The 23,489-nt window shown below is 31.6% G+C and overlaps 1 protein-coding gene across 1 annotated transcript in view; it reads right to left on the bottom strand.

Annotated features, from left to right (window-relative positions):
- The window catches only part of CDH9 (cadherin 9), a 73,483-nt gene extending 50,235 nt beyond the window's left edge, over window positions 1–23,248 (bottom strand). Inside the window, exon 1 of the mRNA XM_015235413.3 lies at window positions 23,021–23,248. Coding sequence (XP_015090899.1) covers window positions 23,021–23,248 — 228 coding nt within the window. The remainder of the gene's footprint in view (window positions 1–23,020) is intronic.
- Window positions 23,249–23,489: the final 241 nt, after the last annotated feature.

The following is a 23,489-nucleotide window of genomic DNA, read 5'->3' as shown; positions in this document are numbered from 1 at the left end:
AAAATGATAAAGTGATGAAACATAAGAAATCAGATCCTCTTAATGTTGATTTCTTTCTTCTTCTGTGATCATGAAATTTTACGATACTACATAAAGAGAACGCATACTAAATGCTTCCAGAGAGAAGATCACCTGTGCAGGAATGTTCCCATCAACAGATTTGGACACTAAAAGATAAGGAGTGACCAGTGCTGTTTATGTTTATGCAGAAGTTATTTTGAAAATTAGTTCATATTCAGTAATTAGTTAAATGTGAGGATAAAATTAAGACAGTTCATTCACAGGCACAGTTTACCTTCCGTATGCCATTATAAAACAATGAAAGTTTAGACATCAGGTTAGGCTTTCCAATTCATAATACAGTTATGGCACTGGAGGCTTTGTGTTGAGAGTGATATTTATACATTGTGCGACATAAAAAAGACAATCAGTTACTTCAAAAAAATTAAAAATCTCTGGAAAGTATTAATAGTTCAATTAGGAAACAAACTAAAACTAAAAAGTGGCATGATTTTAATGGCTAGTAGATATTAAGAAAATTCATATGATCTTGAGGCTTTGAGGATTTTCATTTGTCATTTAAGTAGCATTGATTTTCAAGTATATATTAAATCTCCAACTATAAACTCTGTATCAGTTGGTATATTCTGACCTTTTGAAAGTTTAAATAGAACTGCACTAACCCCTTTTAATATCCTACTGAAATGCAAAGCCAGCTCCATTTAGCTGAACAATTATCAAGGATGCCAATATTCTATCACTTTTACTCCTCTTCCCTTGTGTCTTTCAGATCATCATCTATATATATTTTTTTTCTTAAAGTAAAGAAAATAAGAAAAAATAAATTTAATCCACCTAATTTCTACCCAACCAGTGAACCAATTAACATACATAACAGATCCATACATAATTTTAATTTTGTTGTAGGAGATTTCATTTACTACATGAAAGCCCTAGCACAGAGTTACTTTGACCACTATCCAGAAATTTAACACTATGTGTTCATTATCTTAGAGTCCTCTTTTGCTTCCAAACACAGGGTTTTATTACTGACTTTTATTAATCCTTAATCAGAGCAGTTAGCCTCTGTCACCAGTAGTCTCCTTACCTCTGTCCTCTCCTGTTGCACTACCCACCAATAGGACCAAAATAGCCCCAAACTTTCTCATTTAACCTCTCTTTTTGTATTGGGTTTTAATTCTGCTCTAAAGATCTCACTCTCCGTCTAATCCGTTCAACTTTTTTTCTTAAAAAAATATATTTCCTTAATAAAAAGTACCCTCCTAAAAACTAAGTCAGTATATTTTACTACCCCCAAAAATCTATTTTCTTTGAACAGGTTAATCAGCAATGATTTCAAGAGAATATAAAAAAGGTAAAAAATTACTCATGTTGTCATTATTTGCAAATACAATTACTATGATTCATATAAATACTGAATAATGATCAGAACTCACTAAACCATATTAGAATTGATCGTTTAGAACTACTGGTAATGATATAATCATCAATCTATAGCCTTCAGACTTTTGTCCTTTTAAAGGAATAGTACTTGTTTTGCCTAGAGGAAAATGTAAAGCATAAAACAGTACCCAAATAATTTACATTCCTATGTATGATAGCAGCGAATCAGGCTTCTGGCTCCAGTTCCCTTTTAGGTGCTCTCTGATGGACTACTTTTTAAATTATTTTGGATAAGCCATTTATGTCTTAGACTCTTTCAAAGTATATGGAAAAAATAAGGATAAGTACAAAGGCATTGAACGTCAGTTCTTTTTCCTGGGCTGTGGCAACAGCAACTGTGCATTGCTGACATTTGAGCTCAACCAGAGCAGTATAGATTAACACTTTATATCTTGCTACAAAGATGTGAAATCAACAACAAATCAATCAGTCAGTCAATCAGTAGCCACCATTAACCTTCTTCCAAAGTTTCTGAAACAGAGAAACCCAGGAGTTTTTACTTCATTAATATATATATTTTTCTACAGTGATGAGCATAAATTCAAGATTACCTTTACCATGTATCATATGAACATTAGTGCAGATTGGTAATTAACTACTCTTTTGTCATTTTTTTTAATGATACATTATTTCAATGGACATTGTAAAGGGATCCACAGAGATTATGTAACTCTATGAATGTTAACTGAAGCACAAAATAAAGAGGTGGGAAAATGTATATTTAACTGGAACTTAAAGATTAATAGAATAGGAGTTTGAAAATCTTTCTGAATAAATACTAGCAAGCTCTTGGAAAAGATAATCCATTTTACTAAATTGAATAGCTTTTACCAAATTATAGTCAAGGTCTATGACAGGATTAACAATATAATATTCCATAAAATAAGAAAAGAAAAGTATGAGTGTTCATGCTAAATGTAATCAAGACATTGTGAATCATATTTTCACAAGCTTTGTAACAGAGCTATAGTATTGCTTTATTCAAGAAAAGACTCTCTTATCTTCACAAAACTTACCTCAACACAGAGCAAGCCTCCATGATGATTCACACAAACACACACACACACTCATTATAGAACATGGGGATTGTTTTCCATTCCAAATCTCACTGAAGCCAGATTTCTGAGAGCACCACGAGGAAACATTTGTGTCTGCTCTCTAAGATTTTGGCCTGCTACGTTATGGTGTATCCTTTTTTTAAAGAATTCATAGGTATCAAAGTTATAAAATATATAAAACTATAAATTCTGTGCTATTTTTTCTCCATGTATCTTTCTCTTGTCCCAGGAAAGTAACAAGTGTGTTGATTGAGTGAGATAGTTTTGCCTTTATGAACCAAATAAATTTCCTAAATACTATTATACTTAGGAACCTTTGGATTTTGTTTTTGTTTTTGTTTTTGTTTTTTTTAGGGTGGTGGTTGGTGAGAGATCAGTAATACAGCTTCTGATTCAGCAAAATTCCAATCACTTATCTCCTTAGGAAATATTTCCAGCTAATATGTTTCATTCTTTTTAGTCTCCTAGTGATTTTACTGGGACAGGCAATGAGGGAATTCATCAATTACCTGAGATATATTAGAACATCCTTTACATATTATGCCTTTTTAACAGAATAATTGTCAATTCCTGTATCAAAAAAGTCTTTTAATTAAAACATCCAGGTAACATTAGTACTGACTTTTAACTGGCCATATCTGTAAAACAGTTTTCCTATTATACCATTAAAGTAAAATCTCTCTCTTTTGCAGTTGGTAATACAAATACTAGCTTTATGAACAAGAAACAATAATTAGACAACTAGAAACTGAATTTATTATTTCAGCCTAACTTTTGAACACTTCTGAGTTTGTCCCAAGAAATGTGGAAACCAGAGTGGCAGAAAGAACCAGAGTGCTAGATTAATTTGGTTCATTATTTTTCATGTTTTCAGTAGAACTGATTCAAAAGCATTACAACAGCAGTAATAACAGCAACACAAAAATTTTGAAATCTATGACAATATAGAATAAAGCAAAACACTTATAATTAATGTAATATATTATAGTATATACTATTTTTGCCAGTTGAATTTAGAGCCATAAACCTATATATTCTAATAAACCTTATCTCCTCTTCAGAACTAGGGCACTTACTTCCCCAGTTTACCAATGAGGTTCTCTTCAGTCATTGCAACTCAGTGAAAGGGAGCCACCTTACTCAAGGATACACTCTTCCCCGGGGCTCCCCACATCCTGTGTTGTATTGATTCAGAGTGCAAAGGTCTAGGCTCTTTGTCTCAATCTGCAGGAGCTCTGAAAGACAATTAATGGGGCTGGCTTTTGTAACAATATCACAGTTCAACCTCTCCCTGTGTCCAATCTTCACTTTTTTACTACCTCGTGGCTCTTGTTCCCAGAGTGCTCCCTAATATCTTCTTTATACAAAGCTCTGTCTGAGAATCTGCTTCCTAGGAAACAATCTAAGATGCAATCCACATTCAAATTATTCTCCTGAATATACATCACTTGATTGCCTCTAATTATCCAAAGAACAAACAAAATACTGTATTTCTGCTGCTTTGAAAAGCTTCCGCTTTTTCTTTTTTCTATAATACATTAGAAAGTCTCTGATAACTTTCTCAAATTACTCTTCTAACGTTCCCAAGGATTTGTCCACAATTTGACTTCTATCCACAAAAGTGAAGTGTTCTTTCAGAGTTAACAAATCCTGTATTTCTCTTGGCCCAGCTAAATAAATATATTGTAGTGACATCATTTTCTACACAATCACTACAAATTATCCTTGCTTGAGTTTTGTAATGCTGAATTTTTCTGGTTCTCCTGTAGCCTCTCTTTATCTGTATATTTCTGAGTCTTTCTGGAATGACAAGTTTTTTTCCTGCTCCCCAAAAGCATGCATTCCTCAGTGTTCAGACCTAGAGTTCTCTTCTATTGTCTTCCCTTCTCTTCTCTTGTCTTCTTTTCTCTTGTCTTTTCTTTCTAAATTTGTTGCCCTCATAACTTAATTCCCACTAGTTTCATTAAATACCAGATTTATATGAGTAAGTCCCTCTAAAGCAGTAGCCTTGCTCATAATTTTCAACACCAAGTTCTGTTGGACTGCTCCCCTGGAAATTAAAACTGTATCCTAATTTAAATTGATTGTAAAGTAAAACCTTTAGGAAAGTTACTTAATTATTCTAAGTTTCCTCGAAAAGAGTACTTATAAATGTATTCACTTGTTAAGTATTAAAATATATTCCAGGCACTTTTTAAGGCATTAGGAATGTAGCAATGAAATACACAAATGAAAATGTCTGCTGAATGGAGCTTATATTCTAGTAAAGAGAAACCGTGAAACAGTGAAAGGTATTCACATTATTCTATCTTAAATTACACTCAGCCCTTTAAACCTCTTTTGTAAAAAATTCTTATAGTTTTTTATTAGATGCAAATTATAGATCCTACTGTATACCAGCAACTATGCATTCCATTATATCTGCAGAGATAAAAACATACACATTAATTCAATGAATTTACATTTTAGTGGAATGCAAAACATCCAAACAAAGGAAATACAAAATGATATTATTAGAGAATATTAAGAAATATGTTCAGGGGTGACAAGAAACCCGGCAAAGATTTGAGAGAAACTTTCCTAGAATTGATGATATATGAGGTGAATTTTGAAAGATGAACAAGTGTTATATTAAGTTGATGGCAAACCAATGAGGTGGCAGATAGTACAGGACAATTTGAAAAAAGAACAAACCATTTATAAAATGCTGGAGGTATAAGAAGCATGATATGATCTAAGGACAATAAGGATTTTGGTATTACTGGGGGAAGTGCCTAGAATTTAAACTCAGTAAGGCCATGTCTGAACAGGTTCTTATGCCAGGCAAAACTGGATTGAAGGGTTGGTGGTTTTCATTAGTATGAAAGTAACATGTGACAAAGATAAAGAATTAAGATACTATATAAAGCAAAGTAAACATAAAAATTCCATCTATTCTCACCTCATTGACCTGAAATACAGTCTACTATATGAAGTATAAATATGAAGCTATTAACTTATATTATTTGTCCTCCTAAAATTAAAAAGTCTCCTGCACTGTTTTTTCACTGAATAATTTATCTCAGAGCTTCTCATATCATTTTAACTTTCATATACTCATTTTTCACAGTGAAGGAAATTTTCATTCTTACTTAAGAAATCTTTAATGAATGGATGTTTAGGTTCATTATTTTGTTGTTGTCACTGATTATTTTATCCAGTGATATAATGAATATGCTTGTACATATATCTTTATGTATTTCTAAGATGGTAGGTATCTAATGGATATATTTCTGATGGGAGAATTGTTGCATCAACTATTATTTTTTATTTTTGTTAATTTTGAAGACATAGCTAAAATGCACTTCAAAATCTCTTGCCAAGTCTCAATTTTTTTTTTCGTTTTTACAAGGCTCACTGGAAAAGAACTGCATCTAATAATTGTTTTGATATTGTTTTTGTTATTGTGAGTGAAGTAGAGAATCTGTTATGTTAATTGGCTAGAAAAATATTTTCAAGATGATGATCATTTAAAATTTTTGAAATAACAGGGTAATAAATTAGAACATGGAAATAATGCAAAAGTAGAAATTCCAATTAAGTAGGCTGTGAAAAGTTTAGCTTTTTCCCTTGGACATACACCTGCTCCCAATGCCATTGGACATTATGCCATATATAAACATAAACATATGTGTGTGTATGTGTGTGTGTGTGTATACACACACATTTATACATATGAGTATATATACACCTTGAAAAAGATGAGTCTCAAAATTGTCTCAAAATTTCTTCATAACAAGACATTTTAAGTTCTTAAATATTTCTAATGACACTTCGAATGTTTAAATTAAAACGAAAGTTTAGAATACAGTAGTAAATCTGAATTCTAATAATTTGCAAGATATCAGGTTTCTGTTTTTATAAAAATGTCACAAAACTAAGTAGTCACTGACCTTTTACTTATATGCGTAATTTAAATTATAATTACTGACCTTAAATTACTAGACTTTCTAATCAAACTTGTTCAAGTAGCCAAGTGAATAAGTGACCATAAGGCACATTATTTTACTGTAAAGAATAATCCTTATAGATTTATTTATAGTTTTTCTAACAACCTGCCTAATCTTAGAATTGTATGAGGAAAAACAAACTCACTACATCAATATACATACATACACATGATGTATGTGGTTCCATATGTCATATATGTGGTTTCCCCAATGTTGTGTTGCTTCAGTATTTATGATCAAGCTTCATTGTTCAAGTTATATCATATTAACAGGCTTGTCAGCCTAAAATAAACATAGAAAATAACTACATCATTGCAACTTCAAAGAAATATGACAGAATAATTGAATACACCCTGAAGTTTTCCATTAGTAGTCAGAACCTTTACTTCTCTGCCTTCACTGATTTTTTCCATATATTTACATATAGACCTTATTTATCTGAGAAAACACTCACTTTGCAAATTTGACCTTGTCTGTATACACCTGTATATGTATAAATAAGATGATTTTTCTTGTAAATGTTGCAAATCCTTCAGTGATTCAAATGTCTAGTGTGAATACAATAAGAATGGTCCTGGGATCTTCACATATAATTCAAATTGAATACCGACATAAACTTTCATTTCCTCTAAATTTTCTGATCCATAGCGAGGAAAAGAATGTTAGCAGTAAAAACCTCAAAAATTCTTCTGACACAGAAGAGGCCATTCTTATCACAGTTCACACATTTCAGCTACCTTTTATTCTATGAAGTTCCTCGTGACGTAAATGCAAACTCTGCTTCTTTTCAGCTTTATGCAAAGCTAAAATGGGAGCCTCTATTTCTAGCCTTGACCAGAAAGTCAGAAAAGAGAATGTGTACTGTATGATTTCAGTATTATTCACCATAAAAGTGGTCAAGATGAAGCAAATATTACCAGGAGTGAAATGACACGAGAGAAAATTAGGATTCATTCATCAGTCATATTATATCTCATAGAATACAAACGAAGGTTATAGCCTTGAGCACATCATTTTAAAGAGGCAATTTTTATACTCCGGGGAGTGCTAACTACAGCAATGTATTATCGCTCTGACTATTTCATTCCAACTTTAGAGAAATACCTGTTTAGTCAGAACAACTTTAAATAGTATTATCCATTGTGCTCTCAATGCACAAAATTCTTTATATATAAAAACCTGCAAGTCAAAAAGAAAAGAGTTTAGGGTGAATTACTGTCACACATCATACTGTGTGATAATATCATCATAATATCACACAAGATATTATTGTGTCTCTAATGTGTGTGTGTGTGTGTGTGTGTACCTACGCCTGCACTGTACAAGGGACATTGAAATTGGAAAGAAATTAGTTTTTTTCCACAGCCTACACACAAATACACACACACACACACAGATACACCTGTGTGATATAATTTTTTTAAAAAGCACTATAAAATATATAGTAACATCACAGAAAAAATAGCAACTGCTACCTGGCAGATGGATAAATGGGTCATAAAGAGTGATATCAAAAGCAGACCTTTTAAATTGAGCAGGATTAATAGTCAGAGAATAAAATGGGAAGTATAAATAAACTATGGGGAGGTGGAGATTAAGTGGCAAAATTAGTATAGTGTGATTAAGGTGTGAATAGCAGTGAATATTCAACTGTTACGAGTTTTTAAAGAATAGTAATCTCAACATTTGAGCATTTTCTCTAAGCAAGAACCACTAAAAATGTTTGCAGAAGATAATACTGTGTACATAATTTAGAGCAAGTACTCTGATGGGGTGTAGAAAGGTAATTTGAAAGTGGGAAAAAAATCAAGGATACTAGGATTAGTTAGGAATTTAATACTATAAGAAAGCAGACTAAAGACTTTGAGAGACTCTGATGACTGACAGGAGTAACAGACATGTCACTACACGCATGAGTTTGGAAGATAAATCAGTAGAACCAGATCAATCACATAAGAGGAATAAAAAGAGGAGACATCAGTGATAAACTCAATGCATTGTGACTTCTCGAATCAGTTTTGTATACTTTCTCTACTGGATGCTTTTAAGTGTCTGTGTGAGGAAAAATATTAAAACAATGCCTATCAAGACTCATAGCATATGGCCAAACACTTAAAAATGTCTTCTGGGCCTGCACTTGAGATGCAGGTTGCAGGTGGGAGGAGAAACCTAAGCAGTAAGACCACTGAGTCTTGTTCTTAGGATTGATAACTGCAGGTACATAATAGCAAGTATACTTTTACTCAGCTTTGAAGTGACACATGATGGTGAAATGGGGCTTTAAGATTAATTACTCAGTGCGCTCTGTATATTAGCTCTGTGCTATGACTTCAGATAATGGCTTCGAAAATTGGAGAATCTATGTTATTAAGGTCACTGTAGCCTGTGGAAGGTCCTGCTAAATATCTGATTGCATAAATATATCATTTTCTTTTGTCCTTTAGCTTGCAGTCACCTCAATGGCATCTATTTTATTTTGTATTCTTTTACTTAAAAAGTTCCTTGAAGATTAGCAGTGAAAGGCATATTAATTATTGATATACTATTGAGACTGAATTACCGTTTATCACAAACATATAATTACAGAATAATATCCATCAATTTCAACATGACCAGAACTTTTCGAGTGAGTCTAACAACAACAAAAATCCTTTCACTGATTTAACTGTCTCTGTACCCTAATATACCTTCAGAAACATACATTAATGAATATTTCTTTGTATGGATTTTCTTTACTTGCTGTACTGTAATCTCATTTTCTGTTTTAGTATGAATGAATTTAAGGCTAAAACAGTGTTTATAATGCATTTTTACATTTTAAATTACACCAAAAATCAATAAAATAACATGCAATGTTTATATTATGAGTGTGGCTCAATTTTACCTAAGTATCTTGCATGATATATTATATAACTTAATTTTTCCCTCTTCTGCTCCATTTTGTTAACATCACGTCTTAATGTTAAGAAAAGGCCATCTTTAATTTAAAATAATGATTCTTGTACTTACAAAAATGAATACGTAAAAAGGCATACGTAATTATTTTTCCCTTTGCAAAACTCCATTAAAGCAGTTCAGTTGGTTTGGAAGCTATCTGCCTGTTCATTTTTAGCTCTATCTTATGTTTAATCAGTGCAGTGATTAGAATAGTGATGATAACATCACAGTCCTGTGCTCAAAAACTTAGATTAATATCAACATTGAATTGAGTGCAAATATATGCTAGACACTGAGCTAGGCAGAAAATATTTTTATTTTCAAAGAATAAGTCAGTCTGAATGGATATAATAGAAGTATTTTTATAAAACGCAGTAAAACGACACGGTGATGTTTATGTTTATTTTATATAACTCTGTTATATATATGCTAGAAAAGTAGATAGTTCAGAAGATTCAGGCTAACTAGTGACACCTGTCTTCTGCCCTCGTATTCTCATTTACGTACTAATGGTTTGAATGGAAGTGTTCAAAATTGCCCTGGAAAGAAGGAACATTTATCACTGATTTCACAGGGCATTTGATTGTGAATGGAAAAGCAGAATTGAGACGCTACAGTAGACTTGCTGGTACAGACAAGAAGTGAATAGAAAACATTTTCAAATGGCCACTGCAGATTTCCATTTGAAGGTCTGAGTTCTTTGCCAGAAAGAAAGCAGTGAGCCATCATGTTTCTTATCATACCAGAAGATCTTAAAATAACAAGGACTGTATTGTTTAAAGTACCGTATCACAGTAAGGAACTGATTCACACCATCACTTATGAGACAAAACACTCTGGAAGTTCTACCAAACATAATAAAGCATGAAACAGAAATAATAAGGATAACTTTGGGAGGAAAAGGAGAACTCATTTTGACTTAGCACATTGGAAATATTTTAAAATCTTACACTACTACAAGTCTCACTGGTCCATGAAACATGCATATTTACATCATGATGTGTTTTCTCAAAAGCAAATTGAGAGAAAAGAATTTCAGTATCTCTAATAAATAATTCATATACAGTATTTATATGGCTTTTATAGAGTGAAAAGACAAAGGTAGATAATAATTTAAAATGAGCAAAAATCCCATATAATCAATTCAAAACTAATATATCCAAATACCAATACAACATAAAAATATACCTAACTTTTAAATGATCAGGGTCATTCAAATTAAAACTGTAATGAGATAGTCCTACACATCATCAAAAATGGTTAAAATTTAAAAACGTTTAAGACTTGCAATATAAAGCCTTATAAAGTATACAGAGTCCCTAGAAACCTCACAAATTCCAGGTGGGAGTATAAATTAGTACAGTCTCTTTGAAAACACTGTCTTAGTACCTATTAAAGATAAATCTATGTCCATTCTATTTTTCAGCAATTCTGCTTTTGAAATATACCCAAAGATACTGAATTCATGTGTGACAATAAAATGTGTAAGAATGTTTACCGAAGTTTTATTTGTTATAGCCTCTAGTTAGAAGCACGTCAATCATCTACCAATAGTAGAATAGATAAATTAATTGTGGTATATTTATACAGTGGAAAACTGCATAGCCATTAAAAAAATTAATTCTACACAAAGTGTCATTAATTAATTTATCCTCCATAAAGTTCAAAAAAGAAGCCAGACATACTATTTAATTCCATGTACATAAAATTCAACTACTGGCAAACTTATCAGTAGGGATTGGTTTCAGCAAAGTGGTTACCTCTTGGAGGGCGAGTAAAAAGGAGTAAATGAGGGGGTCTATCCTTGTATTCTAGAAATATTCCATATTGTGATCTTGATCATGTTAGCATAGGTATATACAAGTACAAATTTTCATTGAGCTGTACAATTAAGATGTGCATATATTAGTTTATAAATGTACATCTTTAAACAAATCAAGTTGGCAACACATACACATACAAACATGCACACTTGCGTTCATTAGAATCCGTATCTGTTAATTCAGAATTATTTATGTTCACAGTTATAATTTGTAATGGAATTCTTCATAATATTATTTTCTATTTGATACAATATTACATAGCAGTCAAAAACTATCTTCTGGAAAATCATTTTTGGACATCAAAATAAACTACAAATACTAGAGAAAATTAATCTCATGAATATTATTATCAATGAGTTAGATTATATTACTTTCTTTATATTATTCTTCAATGTAACTCTACACTATCGGTGTACATTTAATCTTTCTTTGCATACTTTGAGAGAAAAGTGTTTATTACTTTACAAAAGAGACAATTTTACTATTGGCCACTTGTAGTTTTTAAATTATTCAAAAATCTTCTAATTCTACACTGAATACTCTCATCTCACATCTTCACATTTTATATTACTGACTTTGGACTTTGAACTTTAAAATAATTACAAAGGACAAAATGTTAATAGCTGACTGATCCAAGTAATAAGAGAGTAAAATTAGCAAAAAAAAAAAAGTTGGGGAGAAAATATGCAACACTAATTTCCTGACATTTCTAAGAGTTATTTTTAACTTTGTGTTTATGCATCACCCAAATTTGTTTCAGTCTCACTAAAACTCCTAATATATGGTCAAATACAACTTCTATAGAATTAATTCTTAATGTTATCAGTTTTCATAATCAGAGAATCACTCTAGCACTGTTGTTTTAAACTTAATGGCACTCTCAATATTACACAGTTTCAGTACTCTTTGACTAGACATTTTTTATTCCTTCTTTCCGTAAGCACCAAACAGACAAGGTAATTTGTGGAGAAAAGAGCTAGGCATTCTTTAAGAGTATGTCTATCCTTCTTACCTCTGACCTTACCTTTCTTCTCTTGTTTGAGGGTGGTCAAAATTTTTAGCTCTCAATTTGAATTAACAGTTTATCACCAACAAAACGAATTGTCCATTGCTAATATTAGCCTAACAAAACTAAGAAGAGGAAAAATGAATAATTTCCAGTACCCCTTGTCTATGTAATTTGGAGACAGATACTGAAGACTCTCCTAACTTACTTCAGAGCTGTCATTATAATGGACTTATGGGAAATATTAACAACATTCTTTTCTATTTGTGCTCTTTCATTTTATTTCCTCTAACTGTTTCCTAATATCCATTTTATAGTAGAATTTCAACACTCCTTTGTCTACTTTAATTTTGAAGAAAAATGGATGTATTCACTTGTGTAAAGTATATTTGGTAAACTTAGCTTATCGTAAATTAGATTTTAAAATTTTGTCAAAATCAACACATTTCATGACAAATTTTAGGATACATGGAATATAGCTTATCTTGTTTTTGTTGTATATTAGAAACTTCACTTATACGTAAACAAAGATTTTTTTAGCCTGTCATTTGACAAAGCCATTTTTATTATTTTCTCTTATACACATAAAAAAATGAGTTCACTTACTTTGAAATAAAGGTGTTTATAAGAGTTTAAGACACACCGTTATTGGAATAAGCATAAAATAGTCAATAAAGCTTTTCTCAGAGATTTGTAAATTAAACCTTTGTCAATAAGTAATCTAGTGTTTTGCTGCTTTAAAGACATTTAGTATTGCATTTCTTAATGAGTACTATTAATACAAAATATACTATAGTGACTAAAAAGAGTAATTTTAAAGTAAATAGGAACTTTAAAAATATGTGTTTTTAAAACCTACATTAACATAATTATTGTAAAATACTGGTTATTAATTGAAATAGAGTTGCTAGTGAGAATTTTTTTTTTTGCCCTACAACTTAATTATCCTCTAATTCATTAAAGATACTGGCTGAATTTCAATAGTGGTTGACAGAAGAAGAAAAAACAGTCCCAGGAAGTCTGATGGATATACAGGACAATTAGATCCAAATATGTACTTCTGCATAGTCACTGCCATTACTCCCATACAGTGTTAGGAATATTATGTACTAATGACTTAATACTCTCTTTAAGCAATTTTCTTCCTTCAACCATCTTTCCTAACATTCTGAGGATACTGTTTTAATTAAAAGTCAGAAAATAGTCCTTTAAAGCAGAGTCATGAAACTTACTATGTGAAACATGTGAAATTCTTAGGGCCCTTTATCAAAGATTTGTAGAAAGATATAAAAGAAATTCAACATGTGAAATCTGTTTTTTATTAAGATATGAGACAATTTTGATGAATGTCTTTAATAACAATTTTATCTGCATAGCATACTAGCTGTATTAACATCCACTTCCTTCTTCAGTTCCTACTGTGCCGTAGGAAAGAAAAAATATTTTTTAAAAGACAGAATAGTTTTTAACCTATATGATCTAAACCATATTTGCACTGTTGACTGTGTTGCAGGAGTTAACTTCAGACATGCATTTAATCATCAGACATTTATTTACAAAAACATAAGTGTTAATAAAGGACAAATACTTAACATGTTCTTGTTCCAATCATAGAATATAGCTTGTGTGGGACCAACACTCTTGTTGATACAAATAATTAACTCTTTACAAATTAGTTAACACACACAAAAAAAAACTCTATGAAGGCACTAATAACAATCAACGGCAGACAAAAACTGGGAGGATTACTAGCAAATAGGAAATAAAGCAACTTCCACATTAAGCCCTTTTCCTTGCAAGCATTCCATATTTAATGTGCCACCCAGAAAAGAGTTCAAGCAGAAATCAGCAGTTTTTAAGGACTGAGGGATCAGAGGTCAGGATTCAGCGCTGCAAGAATGGCTGAAAATTGAGAGAAGAAAGTCCAGAAACAGAGGAAGCCACAGAGTAAAGAGACCTAAAACTTGAATACACATTACAGATAGCATGTGGCTGACTTCCAAACTGACCATGTATAGGGTAAGACCCCAAAGAATCCAGAGAAAAGGAACAGAATGAAAGTTGAAAACCGAACAGAGATTTTAACCATTCCAGATAATAGGAATGGAGAGTTTAAAATTCAGGCTTCTTATAGGTAGATATGTTTGGCAAGTATATGAAGATTTCTAAGGAAACATCAGAAAGATGATAACTTAGGAGTCAGGAAGATGTCCTAGGAATTAGGATTACACTGCAGGACTAAGGGAGTAAACATAATAGTCTGCCTTGAAAATTCTAAAAACCTACAAAGAATCCAAGAAGCATTCAGTAATTTTACTGCTCATGGGGCAAAACTTAATATTCTTCAGAGGAAGAAAACAAAATCTATAATCTCCACAGTGTCTTACTCATAATATCCAATATGTAATCTAAGCTTCCTATAGATTGAAAAAGCATAAAAATATAACAAAAATGAGAGAATTTTTGCCAACAGAAATAGACACAAATAAGACTCAGTTGTTGGGTTTAACAGGCAAAGACTTTAAAATTAACTATCATAAATACATTAAAGAATTTATAGAGTACACTAAAGGTTAAGTACATGAAAAATTCCATAAAATACATAAAAAATCAAATAAACGAAAGAAACCTAGAACTAGAAATTATAGCATCTGTAATAAAAATGTATAATAACAGATTGGACACAGAATCATAAGAAGTAATAAATATTCACAGTAAAAATAAACAATTTAAATTGAAGCACAGAGACAAACATATATTAAAATATATATAACACAATCTGAATAATCTATGGGGCAATGTGGAGTACTCTAATGTATTTGTCCCTTGGAGTCCCTGAAAATAAAAGAGAACAAGACACACAAAAAAATGATCTGACAATTTTAAAATTAGATGGAAAAAGATCCATTGGTATATAAAAGCCAGTGAATACCCAGCAGGATTAATAAAATATATGTTAAGTATCAAACTAAAATACCAGCTGAGATGAACTGTTGAAAGCCAATGATAAAGACAGAACTTTCAAACCAACCAGAAACAAATATTCATTACATATAGGGCAACAATGATAAGAATAATGACTTCTTTATTAAAAGTAATAGAATCCACAATGCAATGCAGCAAAAATTAAAGCAGTGAAAGGAAAAAAGAACTGTCAGGTCAATCTATATATTTCTATATCCAATTAAAATAGCTCTCAAAAATAAACGAGAAATAATGATATCGTCAGATTAAAGAGAGCTAAGAAAATTTGTTTCCAGCAGACCCACACTGTAAGTATTCTAAAAGAAGTCTTCAATTGGGAGGGAAATGATAACATCCAGAAATTTAGATAAAAAACATGACTGGGAATGGTAATCTCTTAAGTTTATAATGTAATATAATATAATTTTATTTTTAAGTTTTTAAATAAATAATGAAATGCTTAAATAATAAACACTAACCATATATGACTCAGTTTGTAATATATACAGAAGAAAAATATATGACAAAAATAAAATAAAGACCTACAAGGGAAAGGAAATTATACTGTTGTTAAGTTTACTGTAAATAATTGTAAACATTTTATAAACAATAGTAAAATATGTAATACTAACTCAATATTTAGCATAATACATTAAGAATGAATTATACAGAACACAAATTCAGATATTAACAAAAATTAACCCAAAAGATAATAAGAAAGCAGAAATAGTTATAAAAACAAACGGGGCAAAAGAAAACAAGAAAATGGTAGACTTGAATCCACTTGTATCAGTAACTGCATTTTCTATCAATGGACTTAACATCTCAATTAAATGTTAAGGATCGTCAGACTGGATAAAAAAGTATAAGCTAATTCTGAGCTGTTTACAAGAGCTGCATTTTAAACATAATTACACAGAAATACTGAAAACAAAAGGATGGAAAAAGATAAACCACAAAAACACAAGCATAAATGAGTTGGCGTGGGTAAATTTGGATCAGGTAAACTTCAAGCAAGTAGTATTGTCAAAGATAAAGGGTGATATTTCATAATAGTGAAATATCAATTAGTCAGAGACATAAAAGATAATTGACCATGCTATCAATTAATCAGAGACATAAAAGAGAATTGACCGTGCACCCAATACTTGCATAAAAATAAATGAAAAAAATTGACAAAGGTAAAGAGAAAATTTTTTAAATGAAACTTTTTAATATTCTTCTTTGAACAAGGAGACACACAACTGTAATGATAGAGAATTGAACAATACCATCATTATCTTTATCTAAGTCTGCATAATATTATACTCTGTAACTAAGCAATTCACATTTTTTTCAAGTATTAAGACACATTTACCAAAATAGTTTGTAAAAATTGCAGGTTTTCTAAAATAACACACAGTAGTAATATATCTTGATTGTGTCTATAGAGTAAGAAAAATAGAATAGGAACTGTAGGAGAATATAATCTTAATTTTTCAAAAAAAAAAACCATTTTGTTGTTGGAAAGTATTAACAGAGTTGAAACTTTCACAAAACAGCATACAAATACATCGCTTCCCACTATAGAAAAAGACGCCTTTCCTCTTAGATTTGCCAAGTCATTTATTCATTAATCTTGAACTTTTGTTTGTGCCTCTGTTTTTTAATGTATAGTTCTGACTATGATGATTTATAGTAATCATATCCCTAGGAAATTCTAGCTGAGAAGTAGAATATTTACTGAGGAAATTCCACTAAGTACTAATTTAATGGCATATCTAGAGTGATCACAAATTACTTTTATCATTAGTGATAATGATAATTATTACTATTAAAAATAGCAATTGATGATGTTTGTGCTTAAATATTTTCCCCCACCCATCTCTATCCTCCTGCAGAATCTACTACTTCTATTTGTTTCTTTTTTCTTTTCTTTTCTTTTTTTTTTTTTTTTAACACTGATGACTTTGTAAGGGTGGATTTGATCTTCTGCAAGTTTGGAAACAGAGGAAGAGAATGTTGGGACATTAGAAATAGTTCAGAAGTACTGAAATCAGTAAAAGAGATCAGGAAAAATTACACATATAATTTGGTAATCTTTCTAATAAACATTTTCTATCACATTCTAATATTTTTTCAATGGTTTAACAGTTATTTTTCAGATTAAAAAATCTCACTTGAATTTTAAATACAAGTATTTCTAGGAGTAGTTAATTCCTAATTCAGTCAGAATTTATTTAATCTCATTTTAAAATTATAAATAACTGCTTGAAATTACTTATATTAAAAAAATAGTCATTGTTTTGAATTGACTGTGATTCTGAAGTACATTTGCTATTTTAGGGCCTATAGCAAAATGGGAGGGGCTTGGTTATAATTAGGGTCCTTGAGTATAACAGAAAAGGAAACAACGTTAGTGTAACATATGTCAGCAAAAGGAAATATGTTTCTTTTAATTTTTCTCTGCTCTGTCTGTGCTTTGTAGTGTCAGTTTCTCAGGACCAATATTAATAAATGCTAAATAAAGATCTATTGAGATAGTAACTGAATAGTAATTTTGAATAAATATGTGATGTCAAATATTTTGAGAAAGTTAAAAAAAATCTTCAATCTAACACTAATTCAAAGTGCAAATGTCACAGATTCTAGGAGCTAAATTAGTAGACCAAAATAATTAAAATTGTACCATGAATAAGGTTTGGTAGATGACTTCGTAATTTTGACAGAAAATCCCGGCTGGGGAGAATAAAGATTCAGGGCTTTAGGTGGGAAGATGTACTTGATGTAGGACTTAAAGCAAAGAGAAGAAGTGAGATTTTAGAAAAGGGTGTTGAAGACTCCCTGGAGAAGGACCTCTGAACATGATCAGATAGAGGCTAAGTATTTGAAAAAAGAAAGATTTCACTTTCTCTAGAGCTAAGCTGCTTAATTAAGGGAGCATAGAACATAGGCAGGAATAAGCAATGATACTGAACACTGAATTCTACTTAAGTAAATTTGGGTTATTTTTCTATAGACATTTTGTCCAAGAATTTGGTATCATTCACAAAGCAGTGTGTAATATGTTTTTGAGAATTAAAAAAAAAAAGGTCAAGTGAAAAGGCTATTTAGTGTGGTAATGCAATAGTTCAGGAACATGGTAATATAATACTGCAGTGAGGGGACTGGCAGTAAGAATTAAATGATAGCACTCTATTGTAAAAGTAGGTATTTTTGTAGAACTCAGCATGAAATAAGCCTTTGTAGACTGTCCTGAGCATCTAGCCTATGCTTAATATTTTTCTCATATGTTCTTAGTTTTAAACAAGCAGCCTATAAAGAGCATTTGGGGATACAATGTGCACATAAAACAGAAGCAGCTGCTGCATGTACTGCACCATAAGTAATGACCTTCTAAAACCTTTCTAAAGATCATTTATTTAGATTCTGAAAAACACTATAATATACTAAAAAATTTATCAAACGTCCTTCAGGAAATTTCAGACTTTATTTGTCTCTGTACAAATCAAACTGCTATACCCTAAAAGCCTAAGAGAAAATGGTCTAACCAAGTACATCATTTTATATATACTCAGGGGAAATATCCACATTTAGTGCACACATCAACATAGGAAAGTGCAAAAGAGAGTCATCCTCTTTTTGTTTGATCACTCAATTGAATGTGAACCAGACTCCTAACCGTTTGTCTATTGGTACCACTGTTTCCCATTTTTCAGTTAACACCTATACCAAAAGTATCCAGCTGCAACCAAGAGTTTCATAAATATTATAGTTCCCTTCCAGTTCAGAATTCCATGATTATACTTCTGATGATTTCAGCTTCAGAACGGTAAACATTTTGAATTAAAACTATGAAAAATTGCGAGCTGATTTTTTAAAAGAAGATACCTTATTGTATTTAGATGTTGACTGTTTATTTATAGGCAGTTCCATGGCACTATGTCGACTGCCCTGAGCAAACTAAGTATGAATATGTATCTTTGAATTAAAATGTATTGGTCAGTTGGTCAACTTAATAGTCGATGTTTCAAAATTATTTCATAAATACTAATGTTTTCCTTCAAAATAATAAACACTATCCCTGTAAGTCTATCTCTTCATGCAATAAATGTGTTTTAACAACCAGATAGTAAAATCAAATTCTGCTCAATTCTCAATAATTATAGATAATTGATCAATTACTTATTAATCCATGATGACTAGGGATTTTTCAAGATCTAGATCTAATGTGTAAAAAACCAATTGCATAAGAAGTTTCTCTGACAGAATAGTAGGAGTCTTTGCTATGCTTCTTGTTAAATTTATTTTAATTCCTCTTTCGAGCAGTATTACTCTTCTGCCCAAGTAATTTAGGCACATATGTCTGTTTAAATTACAGGGAAGCTACATGGCAATTGTTGTGACTTTGTCATCTTGAGTGAGAACCAAAGGTTTCCCTTTTTACGGAAAACAGAATTAGTAAATCTCAGATTTCATTATTGTGAAAGCAAAACACAACATTTCTGACTTTTCTCTCTTGTATTGCAAATGTCTGAAATATTGTAGAATATTTCCTTATAAAAATACCCTCATGAATCATTCTGTTGGCCCTCCACTTCATCCTGACAATGGAGGCAAATTGATGATCCCAGACTTGTTCTCCATGAATAAGGAATTTGTACAAGAGCCTTTAGCAGGGACTCATAACCCATGCTTCATGTAAAAACAACTCAGCATGGAATTTTGGGCCTTTTATAGTAATGGTCTAACACCATCCTATTAGACTGTTCTTTTTGTAGGGGTGTATGTGTGTGTGTATGTATGTGCGTGTGTTTCTTTTATCTTGCCGCATGCAATCCCATCTCCTTGGATTTATCCATATGCAGTTTTTTTACAACTTTTTTACTGGCTCTTCCTGTCTACAGACAAAGCTCCGTTCACAATGCTAGAAAATATCAGAAATTTGGAGTTAAAGAAATTTTAGTAACAACTTAATTTAATGTAACAAGAATCTGAGGTTTTGGAAAGTATAATTGACTTACAAATTCTGCACAGTTTGAGTGGCACAGTCAGGACTGAACCTTGTAAGTTGCATGTCTGTGTATGTGTGCACATGAATATTTATTAAATTTTGCTGCTGCTACTTTATTTGTTCTAAAACTACTTCCTCTAAATTCAGGATCAAATCCTAGACTTTATATCCAAGGAGTAAAAGTCCTTCCAACTTTATACAATTTTGTATCACCTATAAATTAGTATAGGTCTTATCATTTTCTGTGATACCTAGCTTCTGAAAAATAATTTTAAAAACCATGAAAATCTCTTCCCATTAGAAGCTCTTATTCTTTCCCAATCTTGGTGCACAGTAAATAATATGACTTTATTTCACATGGGATATTGCCAATGCAGTGGATCCGAGAAGACTCAGTTTGAGTTTACCCAGGGCAACCAGAAGGTGGTCAAAAAGACAGTCTGTATGGTGTTCAAGAAATTAAGTTGTCATCAGACCTCATGTGTTTGACCACGTTCAGGGGTGGGGGCCTACCCCGTCTCTGTGTATGCAAATAAATAATAATACAGTCAAAAGCCAGGAGAGCAGGTGAGGAGAGAATTTACAGACTTTTAAGAGTTTAATAAATGCTAAGAGTAGTTGGAATCCCACTTTTATAATGAACTAAATATGTGGTGCATGGCATATCTAAGACAAGGCCCTATTATAAAACAGAATTTTTTTTTCCAAAAGTATTATAGATGTTTTATTTTTTAAGATTCTCTTTCATAGGAGTATTGTTTTCCATGGATAATATAAAAATAGTTGACACATAGTTTTGGTTTGATTATCTTCATTTGAAAAATATTCTGATTATTATAAAGGGTTTTCTATTTTGGGCTCATGATCTGGTTGTCAAGTATAAATAAGTACAAAAAATTGAGCATATTAACTTGTCCATGGTGAAAAGAGGTTATTTTCCCAAGACAACTGATAAAATACTTTGAAAATAATTTAACAGAGCTAGGCACACACTTTTAGTAACTATTTTTGACAGATTACAGAACTAATTAAATATAAGCAAGATGGTACAAAAAGATCTAAAGCACAATGTACATTTTTAAATGTCAGTGCAGTAATGGTGGTCAATTAATCAATGTGCAGTCCACTTTTAAAGAAAGCATTTTTGTTTACAGGTAAAAATAAATGCTTGTAGTGGAGCCTTGATTGTCTTAAGATTCAGAGTATCTCTTTTTATCTGTGTCTATTCTTCTGTATCTTTGACTCTCCAAGGATAAAACTCTTTGTGCAAGGCCCCATGAACTGAATGTGTTCTTTATACACTGCCTTAGAGAAAGAATCATAAGGCAATTTCAAGCCCTGAGACACAAACATTTGTCAGTTGAACTTGAAATATCCTGATGTTAGTTATTAACTACAGTGTGAAAACCTATAGTGTGAAAAAGTGATGTTAAATGAGGGGTACTGGAGGGGTTCATATGACTAACTTGAGGAGAAATAAGAGAGGAAAAAAGCATCAGCAAGTGAACTGTGTGGGGCAAAATGAACATGACCTATGGAACCAGAAAAGAGAGATATTAAAAGAATAGGAAATAATATGCTTCCAATAAAGAAAGTGGCATTTGACAAAAGTACACTGTCAAACAGAGAAAATGAAAAATTAGATCAAGATTTCAGCAGTTTCACAGACAAACACATTTCCGATTTAGCAACAATAAGCATGACTTTTGTGCTACTGGCTACTTTTCATGTTCTCATTTTTGGCTAATTCTCTTATTTGTCTGATGTTGCCACTGAGTCAAAAAATATTTGTACCATTAGAGTCACTTCTAGTGTCTTGTGCCAAGAATAATTAATAAATATATGATCCATGGGCAATGTTAGTTTTTATAGTGGTTTATTTTGTTTTATGCTCAGAATTTAAAAGTGTCTCAGCAGTAGGTGTAAATTGGGGATAATTCACAGTGAACAGTGAACAGGAATTGTCATATGTATAGTATAGTATGAATGAGATTGGTAAGGGGAAGATAGATAAAGAGAAAATTCTGATGTCAGAAAGATCACATCACCTATTTCAAGACACAGAAGAAAGAGGAGAGAGGTAATGAGTCTCTTTCCTCAAACTTGGATACACCAAGGAAGTTACATATTCCTTGTTGCCATTTGCTCCTAAATGCTAATGAGCAATTTTTCACTTGCTGCTACTAAAATGGAATTAAATCTTTCTAAGGGTAGCATTTTCTTTCTACTTCTGTTTTTCTTTTCTTCTTCCTTCTGCCTTAAACCCTTTGGTCAGCATTACAGGCAGGAAACAGTTCACTTTGGTGATAAGAAACAGGGGCATCTAGAAGTATTCAGATTTATTTCTGATACATAGCATACTATTTTAATTATGATAAATTATGCATCAGCAAAGACCAGTATATTTTAGGAATTTTGAGTACATTACAATTGCATTTTGTTTTGCCTCATATGTTATTATCTACCTATTTTTGAATTAAATAAAGAAAGTTTGTTTAATCTTTTAGATGCACACACATAAAATTAAATCATATCTACCTGATTAATAATGAAATAACTCCACAAATAAGTAATTTTATTTTGAGGCTTACTATGGATACAGACCTAATCTAGCTACCTGAATACTCACATCCCCCACTCTACCCTATGAAAAGAATTTGCAACATCATGCCTTCTGCACATCATAATTAGTCAAGTATTATAAAATAATCATTAGTGACGTGGAAAGTTGCTGTAAAAATTACTATCACTTTCAGCTGCTAGATTGATCATATAAAAATTCTTACCTTGCCTACATATTGTGTGTCTGTACCTGTGTATTCTTCCAACAAGAAGAACTGATTCCACATCCAGCCACGCTTGGTGCGATGCAGCACTTTACCATCATCTTGTGTCAGACCCATGATCTTTTCACTTGGAAAATCGCTGTTGGCATTTTCTTGTAATGGGATAGCATCAATTGTATGAAACACAGAGGTCCAGATGAGTAGTGGTAGGAAATGGTAAGTCCTCATTATCTGCGGCTTCAGCAGGATATCAAATTCAATGTGCTGTTTCCCCTGAGAAGTAGAAGTAGAAAAATGGCTAATTAGGTTGTGTTTCATTTTCCCATAACCTGTATACTGTAAACATTTCCCTGAATGTTATTTAAGTGTTATAAATAATATATTATACATTATTTTTCTATGTTACATCAGTGAACTATCACTAAAAACTCACATATTATACAGATAATTAGGGAAAACATATATAACA

The sequence above is a fragment of the Vicugna pacos genome, chromosome 3 (assembly GCF_048564905.1).
Source record: "Vicugna pacos chromosome 3, VicPac4, whole genome shotgun sequence".
In the NCBI taxonomy this organism is placed as follows: Eukaryota; Metazoa; Chordata; class Mammalia; order Artiodactyla; family Camelidae; genus Vicugna; species Vicugna pacos.
The sequence above is the reverse complement of the archived record's forward strand: the minus strand, read 5'-3'. Positions and strand labels throughout refer to the sequence as shown.